This window comes from Nelumbo lutea, chromosome 1, assembly GCF_056320005.1.
Source record: "Nelumbo lutea isolate HS-2025 chromosome 1, American lotus-T2T, whole genome shotgun sequence".
Classification (NCBI taxonomy): Eukaryota; Viridiplantae; Streptophyta; class Magnoliopsida; order Proteales; family Nelumbonaceae; genus Nelumbo; species Nelumbo lutea.
In genome coordinates, this window is record NC_142684.1 from 76,807,283 (window position 1) to 76,826,332 (window position 19,050).

Here is a 19,050-nt window from a genome sequence, read left to right on the forward strand (position 1 = left end):
AATATATAATAAAAATATTATATATAATTTATTTTTACATATAATAATAACTAAATATTATAATTCTTAAATTTTTAAAAATAAAATAAAAAAAATTATATATAATTTGTTATTTTTATTAAATATTTTTCTAAAATTGAGCTTGAGCCGAGCTGAGGTCGAGCTTAAGATTCTAGCTTGAACTGAGCTCAAGCTCAAGGTTCTAACTCGAATCGAGCTCAAGCTCTAGGTTCTAGCTCGAATTGAGCTTGAGCCTCGTACTACCTTGGCAAGCTGAGCTTGAATAGGTAGCTATCTAGCTCAGCTCTGCTCAAATCCATCCCTACCTCTAAATCTTATACGATACCCACTTTTGAAAGATTAATTTCCATTAAGACTATTAATGATACCCAAAAATTCGAGATCCAGTCTGATTATTTCAGATTTGAATGATGTATTTATATAATTGGATTGATTCAGATGTTACAATCTATATTTGATTAATAATTGGAACTGATTCAGATTTGATCCCATTCGATCTGGTTAAAATCCAAATCCAGTTTTATTATAATATTTGTTGATTTTAATATATAAATTTTATATAATTATATTTAAAATTATAAAAATATATATAATAAATTAAATATATTATAATTACATTAATTTATTATATATAAAAGTTGAAAAATAATTAAAATTTTAATTATTCAGATATTTTAAAAAATTAAAACAATATTAAATCCCAATCCGATCAAAGTCTGTTAAGATTTGAATTTGAATATGAAGTCTTCAAATTCAATCGAATTTCGGATTGTACTCAGATGCAGATTTTGTTGAATCCAATCCGATTACAGCCAATTTCCATTCCTCAGGTAAAACCACCGTGATCAGGTATTCAGGTGGGCGGAGCACATGCACACGGATTACAATACAAAGCTCATGCAAGGGACGAGTCTAGATTTCCTCATAAAATCCTTCTCTCACACCCAGCTCACAATACTTGCAGCTATATATGCATTGGGAACATATCCTATAAATGAAAAGGAAATTTGAAATCCTAACTCCTAATCATAATAGAATCATTTTGACCACTGATTCATGAGTCAAACGGTCCGTCTGATCATCCAGTCCTAAGTCCCGTTATATGGTTTTAAGCAGGGGTGCTCACGGTTCGGTGAACGGTGGGGCATTTTTTGGATTCAAATCAGTATTATTGGTGTTTGGAAAATTAGTAATTGGAACCAAACTGAAATTAGTCGGTTAATTGGTTGACCAGTTTGATTTATCAATTTTTAGTTTTTTTATTTTACAATATATTATAAAAATATATAAATATATAATAAAAATTATAGATATATATAATACTATATTTTTAATAATAAATAATAAGTAATATATTATAAATATATATTTATATATAATGCATATTTATTAATTTATAATATATAAAAAATATAAAATATATATAATATACATAAATATATATAAATATAGAAATATATGTATACCGGTCGGTTTGATTAACCACTAGTTTTCTATATTGGTTAACCGAAACCAAATCGGTTAACAGATTTTTCGGTTCAGTTTCGGTCAATTTTTTTGATCAGTTTGGTTTTTTATTTATTTTTGCTCATCCTTAATTTTTAGGTCTAAAACTGGACCCATAACCATGACCGATTCTTGGGTCAATTGTCCAACCATCTGGTCCGGTTTCCAAAACAATGGTCCTAACTCCTAAGGGACTCTGGATTTGCTAATCATTGCTCACACATCATGTTGGCTAGACAACTACAGCGATGCATTCTGATCAGCGAATTATAGACAACTACAGTGTTCATGTGGTTTGGTTAGACAATTTTTGCAAATTGAACAAGTATCACTGGTTTTTCCATTTTTCTAAACCAAAATTAAACTGGTACCATCGATTAATCGGTTCATTGGTTTTGGATTTTGATCAATTCGGTTTTTCGGTTTATAATATATATTATATGAATATATAATATTATATTATAAATAATAAATGATATATAATATATTATAAAAATTATAAAAATATATAATATATTTATAAATAGATTATTATAAATATAATATATGTATATATTTATATACAATATATAAAAAATATGTGACGTATATTAAAATATATATATATATATATATAATATACATATAATGATATAAATATATATACTGATCGGTTCCATTAAACACCGGTTTTTTTTTAGGTTAACCAAAAACTAAACTGATTATTCGGTTTATCAAAAGTATCAAACCGAAACCGAACCGATCTTTCATTTAACCAGTAACCACATTTCCGAATCGTTTTTTCCCCTAGTCACAAAGCACTAATGACGTGCAATTAAGTGGTACGGTTTTAGTGCACTAGAATCATATGCCTGCATTGCTTTGCTTTCACACCTGTTAGGTCATGTTTGGCATGGCTGTATTTTTAGATTTTCCCTTGTGTTTGTACCTGTTTTTATCTGTTTTTAGGGTGAAGGAATTGTAACACGTGGGGGAATTTGAGATAATACACTTAAAAAATAAATAAAAACTTGTTAAGGTGGGTAATAAAGTGAAGATTAATTTCTCTTTTTTGGTTTTTTTCATTGGATTTTGAGTGATTGGGGTGTCTTAGCATTTATTATTGTTTTAAGTGCATAGATGCCTCTGGGCTCCATTAAACTCACCATGTATATAAGACACCTTACGTGGAAACTCTATTGGGCCCTGGGGGAAATAATTTTTCAAAGTTTCCTCCAACACTTGTATACTCATAATTCTATATATATGCAAATGGTAGCACAAATGCTTTTACTTGATTTACCCAGCCAAACAGGATGTCTACAAGGTAATAGTCCCCAATCCCCATTAGTATTTTCAAGTTTCCTCCAATAACTCTTCAAATTAATAGTCTGCATTAATTCATTCAGGTCCTTTTTAGAATACTTTCCTTTTCTTTTTGCCCTCTCTCCCTCTACTCTATAGATCTGAACTCCGGATCAGTCTCATCTCGCTCTCATGTCATGTACAACGACTCTTTAACTGAGAAAACCCCAAGTGATTTCCCTGATGAACGCGTGTTCTTCTTTTCCACCACACATTCTTATCTTTTGGTTCCTTGTCGTGCATCGTGATGATCATCCATGGAGGCACTCCTACCTTTTCTCTTCTCTATAAATAGGTGCTTTGTTGTGCCAGCTTCAGGATGGAGCGACTCATCCTTTCAAGTGCTGCTCCCTTCTCTCCTGTAAGTTTACATGTTTATTTCTGCTTATATTAGCTCATATTGGTGGTGTGCCGCCTGTTTCAAACTGATGCATGCTCTCAACTTTGAAAAGATCCACAGATCCTCAATTTATTACCATTTTTCTCATCTTATTATTCATTGTTATATTCTGCTTTTCTGGCTCCTCTATATTATCTACTTTTGTCGGGAGAACAAGAGACTGTTTAATAATTAAGAGGAATGCTAAAAGAATGCTTCACATTGTTTGTTGATGTAAGTTCTGTTCTTCTTGGATATTTATTATTAAGTGCAGTTATATAACAAAAACTCACATCGTAAGACCGAGTAGTCCGGAAGCTTTCTTAGCTCTCCTTGCGTAATCAGATGACCAGATGCTGATACAAGTGCTGCGCCTTGCTCAACTTACCACGTGGCAATCCTTCTTACCCATTCAGCTAGCCAATGATGACGTTGTTTCAGCAGTATACGATCCATAACCTTGCCCGAGATATACTCTCGACATGGTGTGTTTTACATCTATGCAGAAAACGGTGCTGTATATATGTGAATTGGAAGCACCGCTTTCTAAAGCAACGGTGTCTGTTTTTGTTTGGGAACGCTGCTGTTGCTGTTAGAACGGTTATTGGAGCGACAGAAATACTTCTAAAGTCCATATCAGTACTATATCATATCTTTATTGGTAGAGATGAGTTCCAAATTTAGAAAATGTCCAATTTGATATTTTCCCATATCACTCCTCAATTTTCCATATATCACTATTTTCTTTTCTGGAGCATCAAACATATTACTAATTTTCCTAATATAACACTGATATATCACTGTTTTTAGTGCAATGACATATCAAACATCACCCTACAATATCCCACTGCCCACAGTACATCCCCCGTGTATTCAAAATATCTTTCGATAATAACATCATTATTTTTTATTTTATCATCGAAAAATGTTTCGAGACAATCTTATCGAGGGCTGATTTGATCTTATCTGGTCGGGGCTGTAGATTAATGATAGGATTCTATGCATTTAAATAGATGGGCCCGCGTCTTCAGTGAGATTTATCCCATCAGCTTTAATTTCGGTGTTCCTTGTTATATCGCCTTTTTCTTTGAAAGAAGATTAGACAGCCTTCTGTCTATTTACCCCTTGTAAACACGTAAAGGCCGTCTGGGCTTATGCAAGGATCATTTATTAAATGGCTATCCGGATTCCTAATACAGCCATTAATGGCTATGGAAAATTGGGACCGTGTGTTGGGGCCCTGGGACCAGATCCGAACTGATAATGTGTTCGGTAACGAATGGTTTCGTTTTAGAGTTGTTTTTGTTTTGCAAAAAATGTCTAATAAAAATATTTACATTTGCAATGGTGATAAAAACAGGAAAATCTGTAAAGCGGGAAAGACATGGTTACCGGTACAACTTTGTCCAATCGAAAACCCACCGGATTATTGTGTACAACTTTTTATGACACCGGTTGATTTGTTATAAGTTTCTCTGGTATCGATCCTAAAAAAGAAAAGAAGTGCCCCAATTTCACACACTATTTACTTCAACATTTTTTTCTTCTACTTAAATTATACACATCCATCCATTAATTCGGTTTCCGGAAACTGTCAGGAAACTGTAGGCCATGTTTAGTTTAACTCTTATTTTTATTTTTTTTATTCTTATTCTTATTTAAGATAAAATTCTTATATGAACATATTGCTATAAATCAAACATTTATCTTAAAAAATGAATCCTTTTCAAACTGACAAGTGTCTTAGGTTTTTCATCTTCATTCTTAAAAAAATGTGTTAAGATCATAAACTCTGCCTAATTCTCTAAAATTATCGGCATAGATGTTTACTGATGGATGGTAGGTGGTCAGTGTCCATTAACATAAGTTTTCATGTCAATTCATCAATAAACATTTATGGTGATAGGTTAAAAAGTTATTTTTTAAAAGTTAATCTATTTTTAAAATGTCAATCCACCAATAAACATTTATGGTAGGTGGTCAATGCCCATTTGCACTTTATTGATATTATTTTTAAAAAGTTAAATATATTTTTGAATTTTTTTTTAAATATGTTATTTTTATTGATAGTTTTGTAGATCTAGGCCGGCAGTTCATGATCATTCTTCCCATTCTTACCTAGAATGAACAAGAATTAAAAAAAAAAAAAAGGCGTAAAGCAACAATGGCATAAAAGCTACAACATTTTCATGGTTGGAGATATGATTAAAGAAGAAAAGGGTTTCTAGCATATAAGGGTAACTTTTTGGGTTTAATATCAATAAAAATAATATATTTAAAATTTTTCAAAAATATGTTAACTTTTTAAAAATAATATCAATAAAGGACAAAAACACTGTTCATCTTCTTCTTCTTGCCATATGTTCACTAGAGCTGCCATCCGCCGTCGTTTGCCACCGCCATCCACTGCTGCCCGCCGCCGCCTCTGCCCACCTCCACCTCTTGCCAGAGGTGGTGGCAGTGGCACTAGTGGTCATTCCTCTGCCTACCGCCGCTGCTACCTCTATCTCCACCCATCTCTGGCAATGTTGCAGGAGGCGGAAGCGGAGGTGGAGACGTTGGACAGAGAAACCACTAGCGCCTCTGCCGCTGCCGCCACCTCTGCCTCCGGCCACTTCCGGCAACATTGCCGGAGGTAGAGGAAGAGGTGGCCGCGGCGAGCGGCAGCGGACAGTGGCTTTAGTGAACAAGGCAAGAAGAAGAAGACGAATAGTGTTTTTGACTTTTATTGATATTATTTTTAAAAAATTAACCTATTTTTGAATTTTTTTAAAATATATTACTTTTATTGATATTAAACCCCAAAATTTGCCCTTACATGCTATTAACGTAACCTGTATTTATGATGCTTTCTTTTTTACTACTCTTTTAGTCTCAAGCTTCTCTCTCTGATGCCCCTTCTTTCACCCCCCCTCTCTCCCTCCTGCTTCTTTGTCTACAGCCACTCAAGATGGACGTAGATCCACCATTTGAAGAGCACTACAAGAGCCTCTTCGAGAAGTCCATTGGCAAAACAAGAATCAACGATATTTTTGAAGAACTCGAGCTCCCTTTGATCGACCTGAGCCGTCTGAATGACGCCAAACCAGGCAGAGAAAAGTGCGAAAGAGAAATCGCTGAAGCTGCAGAGAAGTGGGGTTTCTTTCAGGCTGTGAATCACGGGATACCTCGTGAGATTTTGGAAAAGCTGCGCCGTGAGCAGCTGAAACTGTTCGAACAGCCGTTTTCCAAGAAGGCTGGTGGAAAGCTCTTCAACTTTTCTGTGGACAGTTATCGTTGGGGTGCACCTTCAGCAACCTGTCTTCGGCAATTCTCGTGGTCAGAAGCCTTCCATATTCCTCTGACCGATATTTCGGATTCGGGTGAATCCAACAGTCTCAGGTACGTGTATATTTATTATAGACTGCATTCTTTTACACGTAAAGGGCAGGGATCTGCTATCAATAAAACGCTTCCAACACTGTCTATGAGGTGGGTGTGAATACCATTTCCTTGAAAAAAATGGTATTAAGTAGGATAAAAAATCATTTTCTTACGTAATGATATTCGATAAAAAATGAAAAATTTTCCTCATTTTTTTTTTCTGTTGTTTCGCTTAACATGGAAAACCAAACCCGAATGGTTAAGAAATATGTAGGTCTATAGGATGTTATCGAAAGGACCAAGTTCTACCTAAAGAATGCTTTGAAGAAAATTAGAAGTCAAGCCATTTTTTTTTAATTACAACTAAATCTGTTGAAAAAAAATTGTCTTCCACATCATTTTACGTGAAATACCGTAATGAAGACAATTCATTTTTGAGCATCAAATGAAGCCAAATCAATGGTTTCGTTTTCAATATATACTGCACCTTCTATGTATGGGTAAAGGGTTCAACTATGATATCTGAGATTTTTTTGACCGATCAAAACTAGTTTCATATACATGGTAGCCAATCAGGTGTTATTTATCAAAATTCATAGATGGGTTTTGATCATCGGTCAAAACTCTTCCAATACCATATTTTCTCCAACAAGCCATTGCATTAGATAGGAACCAGATTTTCTCAAAACCAAAAACTTTTCCAACACATTCCAACTAGGTAATCTGTATCTGCATATCACATACATGATAAGTCCCAATCTCATGGTGAGATGTGTGGACACAGATCATGTTAGAACCGTTTTGGGGCAGTTTTTGTTGTGATCAGATCCCATCGCCATTAGATGTATGTATGACTTCAATGGCATGTTGGGATCAAATATGGATTTGTAATATAGATATTGGCTATCAGAAATTAAAAATGCTTAAATACACTAGTATTAGCGGTTTGGTTAGCATGAGCTACTGTAAGTCTAGACCGTCTAGTGGTAATGAGTCATGGCTTCAAAGGGTAGATTATTCAGGCGAGGTATTGCTCAAGTATGAACATATCACTCCTTTATTGTAAAACCTTATGGTTATGATCCCCTCAAGGAGGGTGAGATCTAATCCTACATTTACTTACAACTCTAAACTTATGCCTATAGATAAAAAAAAAAGTATGGATAGAAGTAATAAGAAATGATTTAGTAAGAAATGATTTAAGTATTACTAATTTAATAGTGGATGTGGTTTTAAATAAAATTGATTTATGGGAATTGGGATAAGTCATGGACGGTGATGATACTCTTTCTTAGGCTTCAAAAATAAAAAAGATGACACTCTTTCTTTATATTTAATTTTCAATCACACCATTAATATCGTCAATGGAAAAATTTTTACCCAAAAGTTCAGATCTACCATCTTCATCATCATATAAGAGATGAAATGGGTCTATGACAAGTAGGATTTGATCTCAAATCTCGACTACAACCAGCGTATTTACCAATTGAGCCACCAATTGGCCAGAGACTTGTTTGGATCCACATGCTCGTAATTGAACTGGACTATGCTAACTAGCTAGGATTGTAGGACTTGGTCTGAACATGGTTTGGTTGGTTAGAAGTTTATTAATTATGGCTGTTTGCTTCGACAGAAAATAAGTGAACTTTCCATCATCACTCTTATTTTCATCAAACCAAACACAATCTAAAAAAAGGTGTAGATTTAATTATACTGCTATAATATACAGAAATACATATGATGAATATGCTAATAAAAAGAAAAATAAATGAAAGTACTGACCTTTCCGCATTATGGTGCATAACAATTAAATACTCTAGTTCATATATATATATATATATATATATATATATATGATATATATATGATATGATATACAACTAATTACATAACACATACTCTTCCACCATTGGGATATAATGTAGACATGAACTAGAGTATTTAATTGTTATGCACCATAATGCGGAAAGGTCAGTACTTTCATTTATTTTTCTTTTTATTAGCATATTCATCATATGTATTTCTGTATATATATATATATATATATATATGAGAGAAATATTGCCATTTGGTAAAAAGGAAGATTACAAAAATTACAAGTAAAAAATTATAAAATCATTTTGGTCATCGGTTTTAGGTTGACGGTTCGATCGTTTGGGTCAAATGGATGGCCCATTTTGATAACAAATATTACAGGCAAAAAATGAGTGTGTGAGGTCCATTAAGCAGTACCATACGTGTTATGCCATTCGAGCGTGTGACTCATACAACCCGAAAACGGAACCGTTTTGGCTACTAGTTTTCAGGTTGACGGTTTGACTATCCGGTTTGAACGAACAACCTGTTTTGACAACAAAAAATTATGGAACCATTTTGCCCACCGGTTTTTGGGTTGACGGTTCGACCACTTAAGTCAATGGGTTGTTGACCGATTCAATGATTTTTGGCCAGGGACCGGGATTGGGATAAAACGGAACCGATTGCCTGAACAGTTCCCAATTAAAAAAAATAAAAAAATGGCCAAAAACCATTGAATGGGTCAACGGGTCGACCGCTTGGGTCAATGGGTTGTTAACTAATTCAACAGTTTTTGAATAGGGACCGAGGTTGGGGTAAAATGAAACCGGTTTTCTGGATGGTTCCCATGCCAAAATGCCCGGTCAACGGCAATTCGAAAGCCATGGTTTTTAGGCTTTTGGATTTTCACTATTCAAAGGTTTCTTATACTATGGGCTTTATCCGAGCGTACACGGATTGTTCCTTTTTTTTTCATTTTCTACTTTTGTTTTCTCGTCTTTGGTATTCTTCTTCAAAATCCTCCAAAACGGTCTAGGGTTTACTACCATTTTATTTCTTCCCTTTTGTTTTTTCTTTGGGTTTTCTTGTGCAAATTTTCTTTTAATTTTCTTACAAAACAATATGCTTTTTCTCTTTCTTTGCTTGCACTTATGTTTAACTCCGCCACTCCGTCTTATAGCGGAACTTTGGACTCGGTTTTTTTATTTTTTTCCTTGGTTTTTCCAATTTGGTGGATTTACCACCAATTTTTCCTGTGTTTAAGGTCACTTTGGATTTATCTTTCAAGGTTTTAGAATCCCTTGCAATGTCCACCCTTCCCATGACTATGACTACAAAGTTATTTCATCTAATTATTGACATCTAGAAAAAATGGCTCAGAAACGGAACCGTTCTAGCCACCGGTTTCCAGGTCGATAGTTCAATGATCCAGTTCGAACGGATAGCCTGTTCTAACAACAAAAACTTAAAAATAAAAAATGGCCAAAAACCGTTGAACGGGTCAACGGTTTGATCGCTCAGGTCAACGGGTCATTGACCGATTCAACGATTTTGGGCTAGGGACTAGGTTTGGGTAAAACGGAGTTGGTTACCTGAACCGTTCCCGAGCCGAATGGTCCTACTATTTAGGTCAACTGGGAGTTCTCGATGTGAAACAAATGACAACTATGAAGTAGAACTCAGAACTATCATTGTATGGTCGTGTTCTTTTATATAAAATTCAATATTTAAAAAACGAGCACATGATGATCTCTTTTAAGCCTTTATATGAGTTTTAAGACTTGAGTACTTGTAATTGCGAGTTTCTTAATAAGAAACCATTATCTTTTTTAATGTAGCGAATAGCAATGCTACAATTTCATTCCAGCCCCTGCGAAACCACTAGTATATGATATATGATATATGATTTTGGATTTAACTTTTATGATTTGCATGAAAATCAAATCTAAGTATTCCCCTTTATACATTATTAATATAGTAACCCGCATGCAAATAAAGAAGGGTAAAGATATAAGGGTCCGTTTAATTTGCAGTTGGAATTGGAATTAAAATCCCTTGAAATGAGAATGGGAATAATTTATTCCCATAGCTTATTTGGTTGAAATGAAAATCAAAATTGGAATTAAAATTAGCTGAAATAGAATCTCATTTTCAAGGAAAGGACCATTTCCTCTCCAATGGGAGAATACCATTCCACCACAAATAAGAATAGGATTCCGATTCCTAACCCCTATTCCCATGAATCAGATGGTCCTATTCCCATGAATCAAACAGTCCTTTATAACCTTCATCAAAACCGATGCGAATTTCCTTTTATATAATATAGATTAATGTTCTGGTCTTTCTTATTGCTATATATCAAGCATTAAAGTTTCAAATTTACGTTTAAAGCTAGAAAAGATTTCAGATTCATCACCCGAGAGTAGCGGTTCCATCATTTTCCACTCTAAACTCAAAATTAATTGGGTCAAATAGCTAGAGCTAGTTGATTAGCTAACTCGATTGTTTTCCAGATGGGTAAATGCATGATAAACCCTGACCCAAAACGGAGCGGATTCGGGTCAGTTAGCTGGAGTATTTTTCTTGTAATGCAGAATGCGTGGAGCCCAAAAATCATAGATATTGGTAATTCCAATACTTGTATTATTGAACCCTCACCCTGACAAAAACGATATAAGACCCAAAACATATTGACCCTTTCCGTCCTTAAAAGTTCAGAAAGTGATTTGATAATGGATGTACCAGGCACTGCATCACCCTATTGAACCCAGTTCAAATCAGCCCCTGACGATATTGTCCCCACAACATATTTCCACCGTGTATTAACAGCATTTTTCGAGGATGACATCGTTATTTATGAGATTATCATCAGAAAATATTTCTAATAGACGGCGGGATGTGCTGTGGAATATTTTGGGAGAAATTCTTCTGGGGCTGATTAGGTCTCCTGGTCAACATTCCGTAAACTGAAAAGTGACGGCTCCACGTGAATGCCATGTGTCTGACCCAGTCTATGCACGTGCTTGACCAGCACCGCCTCCTCCTCCATGCTCCTGTCTACGGGTGTAAATTGATCCGATCCTTTTGGTCGCATTCGGATCACTCCTGTTGGAATCGTGGGATAAGATGATCCGATATATATAAATAATATATATGTATTATATATATTTATATTATATTTATAAATATATTATTTATATTGTATTTTTAAAAATTTATTATATTATCTAATTTTTTTATAATATATATATATATAATGAAAATAATTAAAAAATAATTATATTTTTTATTTTTATATTTAAATTAGTATATTTTATTTTTATTTTAATAATTTATTAATTTTTATAAAAAACAAGTTGGATTGGATCAGATCCAAAGATCCGATTTACTAATAAGATTTGAATTCAAATTGATGCTTATTAGATCCAATCGAATTTTCGAATAGGATTGGATCTGAATGAATAGTCAGATTGGATTTGGATTACTCTTATTCGAATCCAATACTATCTGTTTGCATCCCTACTCTGGTATCCCCTAGTTATTGTGTTAGAGTACTTGGGCAGTTGCTATTAGACCTAGTCATGGGTTGGATCGAGCTAGGCTTCACCTTTCTATTAACAAAATATATTCAGGCCCAAACCCAAACTTGAACCTGACCAAAAAATTGAAAAAATATTTTTTCTTTTTTATTCAATAAAAAATGATTTTATTTATATTAAAAAATTTCATAACCTGAAAAATAATAAAAGATTTCATTATTATTTAAAATTTTCTGTCCATGCCCAATTTAGATCGGGCTAGGCCAAACTAGTCTATCCGGTTACCCAACCCATAAACAAGTCTAATTGCTACGTACAACTTTATTTCCACTTAATTTTGAGATTGAGCACCATGTGTCCTATTTGTATGGGTTAGAGGGTTCCTCTCTTTAAGTGGCTTTGTCTCATCTTAGGAGTTTGAAAGATATTTTCACTCATTTCGATATTTTCCTCTTTTCCTATTTCAATTTTGAAAAGAAATATAAATATACTATACAGAACGGGGGTAATACGTCCCCAAAAGTCGGCAAACCTTCCCACATCTCTGTTCGTCGCTCTCCCTCTCTCTGGAGAGAAAAAAAAACCTAGACCATCAAAGAATTAATAACGGTGATTAAATGCCTATCATATATTATTGTTAAAATGAGATTTTCCCAGCGTTTATTACAATGAAACTAGCCCATCTGTCCTGATAGTTCGGTTGCCTGTCCGGGCTAGCAAGCCAGGCCTGGGCGGGTTCGCATCCGCCTCCCACAGGTTTGCCCCCCAAAAACATCCCACGGATTCACAGCGCGCCTTAGACTCTCTCGTGCAGAGCTAACCCACTTCGCCCAAAAGGTCATCCCCTTTCAGACTTTCACTCCTCTTTCTTTCTCTTGAATTTCAACTTCACTTGAACCTTCGACCTTTCGTTCTCAGAACGCCCCCCTTTGAGTTCCGCCAGTCAACGCCGATAATCATTCCGACAGATTTATTTACTGGAGATAAGTTTCCCTCTTTATTCTCAATTCTTATATCTGTTTTTTCTCATTTTTTACGTTGTTTTTTGTTTTTTCTCTGATTTTCTACCTTCCTTTCTTAGATCTGAAACCCGCCGGAGCTTGCCCCCTCTTCGAGTTCCGCCAAGAACAAGTTGGCCTTTGCAACGAGTTAACCAAAGTCTTACCCACTTGTACTAAGGATTAAAAGGTGTCAAAGATGAGGTTAATCGGATCAGATGAGCTTGCAAGTCAGTGAATAAGGGTCAAATATGACTGCATATACAAACACAGATATGAGAACTGAGAATAAACGGATATGAGAACGGAATTTACCTCCGTTAAATAAATCTGCTGGAACGATCGTCGGCGTTGACTGGCGGAACTCGAAGGGGGCAAGCTCCGGCGGGTTTCAGTACTGAGAACGGAAGGTCGAAGGTTCAAGTGAGGATGAAATTGGAGAGAGAGAGAGAGAGAGAGAGGAGTGAGAGTCTGAGAGGGGATGGGCGAAGTGGGTTAGCTCCGCACGAGAGAGTCTAATTCGCGTGTGGAAGGACACGCGGTTCACCCTTATGTTATATAACACAAGGGTATATAATAGCATAATTGGGGGTGTTAAAAGTTTTAATTTACGGGAAAAACATGGACAGGCTTAATGTAAAGTTATAAATATTTAGAAGGTCCAAAAATCATACTCTATGCATATTTGTCCGTGAATTAACATCAATTCCAAGCTAGTACCTATATCAAATGTATTTTAAACTTATAAATTCTAATCCTGAGGCATTCTTCCTTTAATTTATATTTAAAGTAAATTTACTATGAAATAAAAATTTGTGAGGTGAATTTTAGTAAGATTTTCTCAACAAAGGCCCAAGCTCAACCAATGTATCCAAAAGTGCAGCCCAAGCCCATATTTAATAGATTAAATGATTAATAGTAATAATACAAAGTATTTCTGTTGTATCTCAACTATGTTGTACTTTTTGTTTTTTCTAAACACTGATTTGATGATAGAGGGCTGGGCTATTTATCAAGATTGAACACACCAGTATTTAGTACAGATGGGACAGTCAGTGAACACAGCCGAGCCCGGTGTTCACAATTTTGTCTCCAGTTCATCCGGACTGAAGTGGAACTATACAGTTGATCAATGAACAGGCGAAATGCGTATTACATAAAATTTATACCGTTTCCGATGTGTGGTTCTGGTTCATTTTTCTACCTTTTGTCTTCCAGTTCAACCATTAAAGAATACGAGGCAACAGTTTCAGCATTGGCGCAAAGTATAGCAGCAACTCTAGCAGAGAATTTGGGTGTTGAATCCAATTTCTTTGTGGAAAATTGCTTGCGTAGCACTTGTTATCTTCGCCTGAACAGATATCCTCCATGCCCGATCTCTGCTGAGATCTTTGGGTTGATTCCACATACGGACAGTGACTTCCTCACAATTTTGTATCAAGATCAAATTGGAGGACTGCAGCTACTGAAAGATGGGAGATGGATCACTGTAAAACCCAACCCGGAAGCTCTAATTATTAATATTGGTGACTTATTTGAGGTACTCCAATTCGCTATCATTACTGTAATACTGAATATCATCCAATCCCAGCTGTTGAACCCAGATGTTCTTGCGATGCAGGCGTGGAGCAATGGTCTTTATAAGAGTGTCCAGCACCGAGTTATGGCGAACAGACAAATGGAACGATTCTCTGTAGCGTATTTCTTCTGTCCATCTTACGATTCCGTGATAAAAAGTTGCAGAGAGCCTTCAGTTTACAGAAAGTTTAGCTTTAGAGAATATCGACAGCAGGTTCAAGAGGACGTCCGGACAGTAGGATACAAGGTCGGGCTTTCCAGGTTTCTCCTTCGTAGCTAGTGCACTTCAACAAGAGCGGAAATGGAATAAGCATTGTCAATGGACGAAAAGTGTATACAGTTGATGGATCAGACGACATTCTGGGAATGTTTGGATTCGGGGTTTTCTTTATTTCCTCCATGCTTATCGATTAATTTGAGTTCACAGCATTTTCTTGCAACCCCCGACTAACCCTCAGATGGAAGGGTTTAATCTGCTTCCAACCATACTTCGTAGTTCTTACCTTTGGCCAACTCTACACAGCGCTTAACTCTAGCTAGTAGATAGGCGCAACAACAAAATGGAACGTGGAATTTTCAAACAAAAAAAGAAAAAAAGAAATGAAACATAGAATGGTTTAGTCTGAAACAGGTTGGCGAGTCACCCTGGTCGAACGTGGCCAAAGAGGTGATTACGTGGCAGATTAGAACCATCAGCCTAAAAGATCAGATCTTAAGGCTGTGTTTGGTTGCAGTGCAATTTTATTTGCACCAGTATAAATGTATGAGCGTGCAAATGTAAAAAATGCAAATTCTGGTTTAATTTTATTTTGAATATTATTTTATTATGTTTTATGTCTTAATTTACTTCATTTGTATTGCAATCAAACAAAATAAGCTAAAATTTAAAATAAAAATAAGTTAGAGTTTACATTCAAATCATTTACACTGCCATTGTTGTGCATCAGTGCAAATTTACTTGCATTGCAACCAAACAGAGCCCAAATATCTCAAGAATCCAACTCTCCTGTTAGCCAGCTGTTCCCAAACAATTTCTGTCTACATTTTGCAAAACAGACTTGTAAAATTTTGGCTGATGTGGCAATTTATGAATGAATCCAAACATTAGAGGTGAAGTACAAATCAGATAATAAAAAATTTACACTTATTTATAACTCAGTCCCCCTCGGATTTTTTGATTGGTTTCCAAATACATGTTATACCCCCGAGAAAAAACCATTCGATCCTTTTAAATTATAGGTACTATCACCTTTAACGATGGATGATGAATCCATGCTTTCTCGTTTTTGTCAAAAGAACGATGAGGTAGCTTTAAATCCACATGAAAAGGTGATAGTGCTTACAATTTTTTTTTGGAGAAGTACCGATTTGCCTAATGCAGATTTCTGATTTACACTGTAGAACTATAAACATTTAAAATGACCATAACTCACACTCTATGCATCAACACCCGCCCATGATTTATCATCAATTTCATCTAGCACCTACCCTGACAGTGCTTTGAGCCTACAAATTCTGACCCTGAGCTGATCGGTCATTCTCCCATTTTTTTGTTGGTATTGGGTGCCATGCACCATTAATATCGTCCCCTTGATGCCCCCTTGTTCTCCCTGGTTATGGATCCGATTCCAAACTCTATGAATGCATTAGGATTTATGAGGGGATTGAATAGGGATGAGCATTTGGTTTATTTGGTTAAAAACCAAATTGAATAAATCAAAATTTTTAAAAGCGAATTAAAAAATAAAACCAAACCGAAATCGAATTATAAAAAGGCCAAAATAACCAACACCGAAATTTAATAATGTCTATACTATATTATATATGTTATTATAATATTTATTATGAAAGTAAATTTTATTAGATTATATATTAATATATAAATAATATAATATATTATACATTATACCTTACATATTATATATTTTATATTACATCTATATATATATATATATATATATATATATAGCAAGACTTATTTTTTTTTAACTCCACATAAATTACCCAATAAACCAATAAGAAAAATAACATAAACTTAACTATTTCTAACAACCATAAAGAAAGAGGGATTTGCTTTTCTAATGTTTAGCCAAGTGGCACAACTTTCCCCCACTTTCTCCTAAATTGTCTCTTATACCAATTTATCTCATAAATTATCTCTAACTCCTATTTATCTCTTAAATTATCTCTAATTTAGTAGAGATATTCCCTTCTAAACTATCTCTAAATCCTATTTATCCTCTCCCCACTTTTTATTTACATATATCTCAAGAAAGTTTCAATTAAAAAAATCATTTAAATATGATAACAAAATTATATACTAACTTAAAAATATTTATTCAAAACACAAAAATTAATTATAATATGTTTAACAATATTCATATTATTAGCAATTATATATTTTTACAAAATTCATCATGAAATTATATAGTAGCAATATAAATTATAGTTTTACAAATTATTCAATTTAAATGTTATTCAAATAATATAAATTTAACAATAAAAAATAAAACATTATTTAAATATTTTAATAACTAAATATCTTAAATAACAAAACATTAAAAATTTCTAAATAATTATATAGAAAAATATTTAATATTACATAATAACATTAAAATAAATAAAATTTAAATAATAAAAATTATAAAGATTTTACATATTATTTAAATGTTTCACATGACTTAATTTTAAATAGTTAAAATAATGAAATTATGTAATAAATTTTAAAAAATTCTTAAAAGTAGAAAAATAATTATAATAGATTTCATAATATTCATTATAATAACAATATGATATTTTACAAAATTAACAATGAATTATGTAATAATAGTACTAATTATAATTTTATGGATTATTAAATTCAATAAACAATCAATAATTTTAAATTTTAAATAACATTGTTATTTAGATAACTAAATAATATTGTAAATAACTAATGTCACTTATATAAAAAAAATAATGTTTATTAGTAATAATTTTACATTGATAATGTATATTCATTATATATTTATATATAGACTAAAATTAATATTTATTTTGTTTTCAGTAATTATTTATTGTAAATTTTGATAAATATGTTTTCAATAATTATTTATAAATCCTTTTTTGTTTTTACTATTTAATAGTAAATTGTCAACAATTATTGGAGATTTATTTTTAGTAATTATGTATTTTTTATAATTTATTAATTAATATTTATTAGATATTAAACTATTATTTTATATTACACTATTTATTGACTAATTTCATATATTTTTAGTATTTATTGTATTTTTGTAATTATTGTATTTTTGTTAGATATCTATTGTATTTACATTATAAATTTATTTTCAATAATGATGTATTTTTGCTACAAATTTTCAATAATTATTAGAGATTAAACTAATCTTATTTATTAGAGATTGGACTATTAATTTAGTTGAAATTTGGAGTGTCTAAGAATTGGTTTAGTTCGGTTGCAATGCTGTTTTTCCAACCAAATCGACCTGTTTAGGTTGGGAGTTTGTCACCTGAAATAGATTGACCATTAGTGAAAACTCAACAACTGGGTTGTATCAATTTTGGTCTATTTTCGGTTTGGTTTGTTTGTTCAAAATATTTAAACTTAAAAGTTAAATTTAAATTTAATAAATTATAATGGTATTATTAAAAAATAAATTAGAAAATTTAAATTCATGTTATAAAATACTTTAGACTAAGAAATATGGGAATTCTCCCACTTTCTTGTATTAAACAATTATATTTAAAATATAAAATTTTAATATATATCTATGGCTGGGTCTGTTTATAAATGGCCAAATTAAAACTGACATAACTTGGTCGAGTTGGAAAATTGCTAGACAAAAGCCGACCAGAAATACTAGAAAACTAACCAACTCGGGTCAAGTTAGATCGGATTGGTTATTTAAAAGTTAAAATATAAAACAATTATACAATCCTATGTATTTCTATTGTTTAACTTTCGCTTAACAAAGCCCATGGATCGTAGAGGTCCCCATTAGTTATTACATATAGATTACATCTAGATGTAGGTCTAAAGGTTCTAGAAGAAATAACCAAGAAAAAGACCTTTGTTTTGGAAGTAAGGGTGCTCATAAAAAACCAACAATCCAAACCAAACTAATAAAAACTCAGTTAATCAAATGGATCAGTTCAATATTTTTTAAAAACTGAAAGATTAGTTCAATTTTTTATTAACCTAAAAAAGCCGACAGTTAACCAAACCAACTGTTTATTATTTATAATATAATATATTATATATATTTTATAAAAACAAGTCAAAAACTGAAACCAAATGATTTGGAACAATTTCAGTTTGAGAATTTTGCCCACAGTTTAGTCGTCAGCATCCCTATTTGAAGGTAAGGTTTATAGGTATTCAATGGTGTATATCATTTGTGCTAGTATGCAATGCACTAGAATATATATCTTCAAGTACATCATATTGATGTTTCCCCCTAATCCCTGGTTTATGTTTTTTAGTAAAAATATCGCCTTAATCAGATATTGTACATCTTTATATACA

At 33.1% G+C, this 19,050-nt stretch overlaps 1 protein-coding gene across 3 annotated transcripts; it reads left to right on the forward strand.

Moving 5' to 3' along the window:
• The first annotated feature begins 3,045 nt into the window (after positions 1-3,045).
• LOC148875485 (gibberellin 2-beta-dioxygenase 8-like) lies at positions 3,046-15,347 on the forward strand. 3 transcript variants are annotated; one of them, XM_088942141.1, is made up of 5 exons: positions 3,094-3,232; positions 3,525-3,911; positions 6,192-6,631; positions 14,166-14,487; positions 14,569-15,347. In XM_088942141.1, the coding sequence occupies exons 3-5, from the start codon at positions 6,201-6,203 to the stop codon at positions 14,803-14,805; spliced, it is 990 nt and encodes a 329-aa protein (XP_088798267.1). In that variant the 5' UTR covers positions 3,094-3,232; positions 3,525-3,911; positions 6,192-6,200; the 3' UTR covers positions 14,806-15,347. The 3 variants fall into 3 exon arrangements, with proteins under 3 accessions (XP_088798250.1, XP_088798267.1, XP_088798261.1); XM_088942135.1 differs by having other exon boundaries at positions 3,101-3,232; positions 3,520-3,735; XM_088942124.1 differs by lacking the exon at positions 3,525-3,911 and having other exon boundaries at positions 3,046-3,232.
• The last annotated feature ends 3,703 nt before the right edge of the window (positions 15,348-19,050 follow it).